Source organism: Podarcis gaigeae, assembly GCF_964106915.1.
Source record: "Podarcis gaigeae genome assembly, chromosome: 14".
NCBI classification, from domain to species: Eukaryota; Metazoa; Chordata; class Lepidosauria; order Squamata; family Lacertidae; genus Podarcis; species Podarcis gaigeae.
The window spans coordinates 17,287,397-17,295,406 of record NC_139690.1 but is presented as its reverse complement, the minus strand read 5'-3'; the positions used below and the strand labels follow the sequence as shown (position 1 = coordinate 17,295,406).

The window sequence follows — 8,010 nt, the reverse complement described above, 5'->3', positions numbered from 1 at the left end:
GGCGGGCGAGGGGCAGAAAACGAAACACTCCGCGAGCTCTCTCCTATGAGGGTTACGTCAGGGAGGGAGAAGAGAGCCAGTGATTGGCCCGCTCCCTTTAAAGAGGCCGGCACCTCCCTCACCCAATCCAGCGGCGCGGCAATAGCCGCAGTCACGGCTTATTACACCTGCGCCAATCCAGGGGGCAGAAGAGAGTTTATGGTGCTTAGAACTCTATGGTTGAGAGGAACGGGGTGTGTGTGGGGAAAGGTAAGGGGCGCGGGGAGCGCATGCGCACGCCGCCGTCGGCCCACGCTCCTCATTGGTCCGCCCGGCTCCTCGCTCCCTCGCGCTATCGCGCTCTTCCTCTCCTCCGCCGCCGGCCGCGGCAGGGTCCGCTTATAGAGATACAACGGAGTGAGGGTCAAGAGAGGGGGGGTGGGCCTTAACCCGGAAGTGGTGTCGCAGGGGGGAGGGGGGAGGTGGTGAGGGAAAAAGAAGAGGACGAGGAGGGACCCGAGACGTGATGGCCGCCGCCGGCAGCTCCGTGTGAGAGCCCTCATTCGACCCCCCGGCCTCTCTTTCTCCCCGAAGTGGACCTGCCCGCCTCAGGGAAGCAGCCGCGGCCGAGCGGGAGCGGGGCGACTCTCCATCCCCTGACTGACAGGCAGACACTCAGACTTCCAGCTGTTCCCCTGCGGGCTTCGGCCTCCTCCTCCTCCTGCTGCTGCTGCCCTGCTCTGCTAGGCGTCCCCTCGAGGCCTCCGTCAGTGTAGGGGGAGCAGTTTGGAGGTCGCGAGCGTGTTGTTAGTGGCCTGGTTAGGTCTTCAGTGTGGGGAGGGAGGCGGAAAGGGGGCGTCCTCGTGAGCTCAGGTGTTTGGTGAGGCTCTCCTTTGAGGAGGGAGAGGCTGAGGGGTCTGCAGGAAGGGGGGGAGGTTTTCCCTTTTTGAGGCTGGGCCAAGTGGGCTTCAGCCGATTAAGGGGCGAGGCTCTTTAGAGACCCTATGGGACTCTATAGAAGGGAAGGTTTTCAGAGTAGGGCTAGGTAGATATTGGGAAGAACTGGAAAGGTCTTCTTTATTTGGAGAGCTCATGGTCTTCTGTTTGAAGGGGAATTGTGTTTTTTTTTTAAAGGAGGAGGTGTTTTCTAAAGGGGAGGACCGGGTATTTTGGCTGAGAGGCTTCTTCTACCCATTCAGTTCAGATAGATCTGTATAGCACAGGTCGGGAGAGCAAACCCTTGTGGTGCGTTTCGGACTCCTTCGGTGACAGGATTGTATTGGGGTCATGCAGGGTTTCCACATCTGGGTTAGGTGACAGTTTTAATGCTGGGAGGAGAGGAGGGCCTGGTAGCGCATGAGGTGGAGGGTCTTACAGGGTGTAAAGATTGAACTTAAGCAGCTTCACGTTGCTGGAAGAAAGAAGCACTTTGTGAGGGCTTGGGTGGGAGGCAGTTTTCAAGGAGCTATAGAGAATGGTGTTGAATTTTGGGTGTCATCTTGGGTTTCCCTGCAGGTAGTTGGCTTGTTGGTTGTGGAAGACTAGTAGTAGTCTAGTAATTAGACTGGTAGTTAATGAAACGGGTTGCAGTTAGCCTGTGTAGCTTGGGGTGAGACAGTTCATCCCATATCCGCTGTGAATTTCCCTCCATCTCTCCTTGGTGCGGTTCTCCATCAAGCGCCTCTGATGCCAGAACAAGGCCCCAGAATGAACGGTTTCTCTCTGGGCGAGCTATGTTGGCTCTTCTGCTGCCCACCTTGCCCCAGCCGCATAGCTGCCAAGCTGGCTTTTCTGCCCCCAGAGCCCACGTACACTGTGATGCAACCAGAACAGCAGGAAGGTGGGGCTGCTGCAGTGGGGACGCCGACAGGTAGCTGCAGCCTGCACTTGACTGAGCGGGCGGACTGGCAGTATTCCCAGAGAGAGCTGGATGCCGTGGAAGTCTTCTTTTCACGCACAGCCCGGGATAACCGGCTGGGATGCATGTTTGTACGCTGTGCTCCTTCTAGCCGGTATACACTGCTGTTCTCCCATGGCAATGCTGTTGACCTGGGCCAGATGTGCAGCTTCTATATTGGTCTAGGCTCCCGCATCAACTGCAATGTTTTCTCGTATGATTACTCTGGTTATGGAGTGAGCACTGGTAAACCATCTGAAAAAAACCTTTATGCAGACATCGATGCAGCTTGGCAGGCCCTCAGAACAAGGTAAATAGCTGTTGGGTAAACATGCCCATGAAAATGGTGGAGGGTGTTTCTGATTTCTTTGGGGCTGCTTGTTTGACACAATACTTTCCCCTTGTTGTGGAATCACTGTAAACTGGCCTCCTTTGATGCAGTAAAGTTCTCCACCTGTTTTTTGTGATGATGAGTTAGATGACCTCAGAATCATACAAGCGTCTGTTCAAGGGAGTTTATGTTCCTTGAATGGCAGCCCCCCATGCTGTTTAGCAAATCTCTCCTGGAACTGAGAGGGTGTTCAAAAGCAACTTGTAGCATAGTATTGCGAGCTACGGTTGGAGTGGTGGGGAATGCTGGGGGGTCTTAATTGAACCTAACCTATCTTTAGATCCTAGATTTTGGAAGGTGGTGGTATTCTTGACTTGCTGCTCTGATCATGGAGCAAGAAATCCTCAATGTAAAAACATGGAATTAAGAAACATAAGGGAAGCCCTGCTGGATTTAGGCCCATCTAGTCCAGCACCTTGTCCTCATAGTGACCACCCAGATGTGCATGGAAATCTCACAATCAGGCCTTAAGTGCGATAGCCACTTGTGATTTCTGGCAACTGCTATTCAGACAAATACTGCTTCCAACAGTGGATATAGAACATAGCTTGTTGTATGTACTCATGACAGCTAAATGGTACAGGAGAACAGTAATGGCTAATTATTATACATCATGGTTTCTTTGTATTCTTGGACAGTGCAACAGGGTAAAATATGACATTTTAGAATGCTAGTAGCATTACCAAGGATTAAATGTACCAGTTGCATCATTGCATACTATGATGCAGCTTCAGCACTGAGGTGAGTATGGGAGTACCAGAGCTGGTGTGCTGCACTCTTCAGAGTTCTTAATCTATTTAGTACGTGATGAACCTATGCAAAGCCCTTTCACCCACACAGTCTGTCTATTTTTAAAAGATCCAAAGTTCAGGTACATTTGATAACTACCTATAACAAGGAAGTTTCTATCAGTGTTTGTTTCTAGGGCTTTGTCTTTACTTTAGATTTAGTTTTTGGCAGGTAGTTGATGGTTTCGTTTTGAGTATTTGCTCCAACAAAGCCAAGATGGATCTTGCCCTCAATGCAAGTTGTTTGATATGGGGCTAATGCTGAGTAGATACTGTATAATTTTGAGCATAAATGTTGAAAGACTGCGCTAGATTGGCTGCTGGCTGAGAACACCAGTTACTTGGAGGTAGGAGTCAGAGGCAGTATGCTTCGGATTACCAGTTACTGGAAAGTTAAGGAGTGGCAAGTGCTGTTGTGCTCAGGTCCTACTTGTGGACTTTCCATAAGCATCTGGTTGACCACTGTGAGAATATGATGCTGGAAAAGAAGGGCCGCTGGCCTGATCAAACAGCCTTTTCTTATATTCTTATGTGTCTAACGTGTTTCCTTGCAGTTTCTCAATACTGTATACAGACTTTTCACTCGCAAATGGAAACCAGTTTAATGTCTTGTAATTTTGTTCTCTGTGAAAAAAAGTGAACAAGTTCTTGACTTTGCTTTGTTTACTGTCCCAAGCATTTAAATCAGGTAGGGGGAACCTGTTGCACTCCAGATGTTGTTGGTCTCCAGCTTGCACCATCCTCAGCCAGTGTGGCCAATGGTCAGTGATGATGGGAGTTGTAAGCCCAAAACATCTGAAAGGCCAAAAGTTCCCCATCTCTTTATTTAAACCCTGTTAAACTGGGAGACTCTTGAACCCATCATTGCATGTGGAAACCCAGGTTGTATAAATGACTATAAGTGTTCTTCTTCCCCGTTCCTCCCTCCAAACAAACATACTTATCCTGATGAGACAACTGTGACCTTTCAGCTCAGAATGATTTGTTTTCACCTTTATGGGCTTGAGATTTGACTAGTGGGAGAGGTTGTCTTCAAATACATGTCATTTTCTCTTAGGTTTGTTGTCAATCCCAAAGAAAGCTAATCTAACCCAGGAAATATGTTCCCCATGAACAAAATAATCAGTTATGTAATTAACACAGGTTATGCATGTGTTTGATGTAATAAGAAACACTGATAATCCATTCAGTTTGAGAAGAGGCTAACTGAGCTAGGGAGGCTCTGTGTCTTAATTGAAAGTGAACGTTCAGGGAGGGATGGAATTTGAACAATATTAGAGGGCAGAAAGGAGCCCATAGAGAATTTGGGACTGGATTCACGAGGAAGGACATTTGGCCATTGAAACATCTCAAATCTGAACAAAAAAAATTCCTTCCAGTAGCACCTTAAAGACCAACTAAGTCAATTCTTGGTATGAGCTTTCGTGTGCATGCACACTTCTTCAGATACACTGAAACAGAAGTTTCCAGACCCTTCTATATAGTGAGAAGGTGGGGAGGGGTATTACTCAGAAGGGTGGTGGGAATGAGTGATTGGCAGATAGCTGTGATGAGCCTGTTGACGACTCTTAACGACTGCAATAGGTCTTACAGGAGGAAGCGAGGGGTGAAAAGGTGAAAAATCTTTGGACCTTGGATTCTTATCTCATTATACATGACAAAGCCATTTTTCACCTTTTCACCCCTCGCCTTGTTTTAATACACCCCTGTAAGACCTATTGCAGTCGTTAAGAGTCGTCAACAGGCTCATGTCTTGTCTTGAGTATGTGGCAGTGGGGTGTATTAAAACAATTGTGTGTCACATTTTTCCTATGAATGGCACGCAAGCTACTAGCTAAAGACAGAGGCTGCATTCACATTTTTAAAGGAAGCTATCTTGCTAGTGTGGGACGCAGGTGGCGCTGTGGGTTAAAGCCTCAGCGCCTAGGACTTGCCGATCGAAAGGTCGGCGGTTCGAATCCCTGCGGCGGGGTGCGCTCCCGCTGCTCGGTCCCAGCACCTGCCAACCTAGCAGTTCGAAAGCACCTCCGGGTGCAAGTAGATAAATAGGGACCGCTTACCAGCGGGAAGGTAAACGGCGTTTCCGTGTGCGGCTCTGGCTCGCCAGAGCAGCGATGTCACGCTGGCCACGTGACCCGGAAGTGTCTCCGGACAGCGCTGGCCCCCGGCCTCTTGAGTGAGATGGGCGCACAACCCCAGAGTCTGTCAAGACTGGCCCGTACGGGCAGGGGTACCTTTACCTTTACCTTTTATCTTGCTAGTATGGCCTTTTTGGTTTTATATGATTCTTTGGCATCTGATGAATGTACTGTTAGAAGCCGGTTTCTGAGATCTGGTAAATTTGTTTTTTGTAAAGTTCTGTGCCTAATTTCCTCTAGTCATTCTTGGTACTTTATTTTAAGATTCCTGAGCAGGTTTGATGGACCCATGTACTGTTCATTGGCATCAAATCTTGATCTGGTGATTTAAAGTGGCCACACACCTTTCTGGCTTAAGCTGTTTAAAGGGCCACCCTTGGTACTAGCCTGCCTGTGCTTTGAGATGGGCCTTGGGGCCTTTACTGGTCTGCCAGCCGGTGAGTTCTCATTGGGGTAGATGGACATGAGAGAGATGGTATTATCAGCAGTAGCCCTACAGTTACGGAATTATCTCCCAGGTGGTGTATATAAGACACCTTGTATGCAAGCCTTCAGGCAGGCACTAAGTTATTTCAGGTTGCATTTTCTAAATAAGTGCTGTGATCCTATTGATTTTTAGTGATGTTTAAATGGGCTTTAAAAGCAATGGTGTGTGACTGGTTTTATGACTTAGCTGGGTTGTGTTTTTTTTCACGTTGTAAATTTTGGGATTTGTAATTGTATTTAGTCTTGTAGAAGCCAATTTCTGAGGACATTTATTCTAAAGAGCAGATTATAAATGTTGTAAATGCATAAATAGAATGTAAATGCTTTCCCACTGAAAGTTCCTTGTCTAGCAACCTTCACTTGTGCAGCATTAAAGGCTTAATTTAATTTAGGTCACACTGCCTCGATTTGTTTCGAAGAATGGAATACTTGGATATATGAGTTTAAATAGTATGTTTTGATTGTGTGAGGAAATTCTTGATATGAAAAGTAATCTCATAACAAAATTGCCTGCTGTAATAGATTTTTGTTTGTAGGCTTTTGGTGTGTTTCAATAATACTCTTAATGACATTATGTGAACAAGGGAAGAGCATTTCAGCCTGACTTGGAGAAAATTAAATCCGGCTTTCGGCCAAGGTGTACAGTTAACTACAATCTACTTAGGATTTTTTACATTGCATTCTTGAGTGCATTTGAATTCTTTGGGACTTTAACAATTGCCTCTTTCTTTCTACTGCAGACAATATAAAATGGCATCGTATTCATTATTTGAGATTGTGATCTTTAACGTCTTGACTAAACTCTGCATCTGGTTTTCAGTGAGTGGAAAATAATTTTGGTAGAAATATAAAAGTACCTTAGGCTAGCTGTGTTATTGTGCATAAATGATGGCTAAATAGGTGCCTATTGCCTATTCTTTGTCTCCTCCCACCCCTTGTAATAGACCAACAGCTTGTACTTAATTTTCTTCCATACTTAGCATTTATATATAACACAGATTGAACAAAAGGCGATAGAAGCGGGGAGTTTACATACTTCTCCCCCCGAGGATGCAGTGTCATCGACTATATTCTTGTCCCTTATAATATTATAAACTCGATCATGGACTTCAAAATTGGAACGCGCACTGAAAGCGACCACCAGCCATTATCGTTGTCTATTAACTTAAAGGACGAAACCAAAATAACTAAGTACAATACCATAGAACCTTCTCAATACAAACAAATGACCCAATTAAAATGGTCCCAGGAAATGAGTGTAGCAGTGGGGCAAAAACTTACAGCCAACCTGAGAAAACAAGTATTATCCAACTTAAAGATCACTAATTTCTACAGTGATATTCCGAAAATTTATAATGAAATCTTTCAAATGTTTGTAGAGCTTAGTACTCCACCTAAAGTTTGGGTACTTAAACATACCGCTAGCCCTTGGTTTGATGATGAATGTTTCAAACTAAAAAGAAAACTGCGCCAAACATTTAAAAATAATCGCACTAAACTAGAGCCCTCTTATCTTGATGAAAAAAGAAAATATCATTACATTCTGGCCGAAAAGAAACAGAAATACGCAACCCAAAAATGGCTACAATTATTTGACTCAATTCAGAGCAAAAACAACAAAGCGTTCTGGAACCTAGTGTATGGAGGATTGAAAGCCGAAAACCAACTAACTCTACCACCAATTGCAGAATCCAAATGGTTCCAATACTTTACATCTGTATTTAACAATCTACACAGTGAACTTAAAGGAAATGAAACCACCAAAAATAAAATTATTAAACTCCAGGAGTGGCCAAGGGTAGAGGAAGAGGAAATTAGAGAGATAGTTAAAAATTTCAAATCGGGGAAATCTCCTGGGCCAGACGGTCTACCAATAGAATTATTTAAGACCTATATCGATTGGTGGGCAGAACCCTTAGCCCAACTGTTTACGCTTATAGATAAATATGGGATCATACCTGAGATATGGCTAAGATCAATAATTATTCCAATCTTTAAAAATGGCGACCCAAAAGAACCAAGGAATTATAGACCGATAAGCCTTCTATCAGTGATAGGGAAAATCTACGCTAAGCACCTCTTATCTAAACTCCTTACCTGGATGAAAAATCTAAATTTACCAGGGAAAGAACAAATAGGTTTCTCCAAAGGTTGCTCCACACTAGACCACTGTCTTATACTTATGCATCTGGTTGAAAAATACAGATCCCAAAGGCAATCTAAGATATACGCTGCTTTTGTAGATTTTCGTGGTGCATTCGACTCAATTGACCGCCCAAAGTTGTGGAGGAAACTCGCAGAATTAAAAATTGATCAGCGCCTATTGATTCT

At 45.2% G+C, this 8,010-nt stretch overlaps 1 protein-coding gene across 1 annotated transcript in view; it reads left to right on the top strand.

Moving 5' to 3' along the window:
• Positions 1–260: 260 nt before the first annotated feature.
• The window catches only part of ABHD17C (abhydrolase domain containing 17C, depalmitoylase), a 30,565-nt gene continuing 22,815 nt past the window's right edge, over positions 261–8,010 (top strand). The window contains exon 1 of the mRNA XM_083712904.1: positions 261–2,186. Coding sequence (XP_083569030.1) covers positions 1,666–2,186 — 521 coding nt within the window. The 5' untranslated portion in view covers positions 261–1,665. The remainder of the gene's footprint in view (positions 2,187–8,010) is intronic.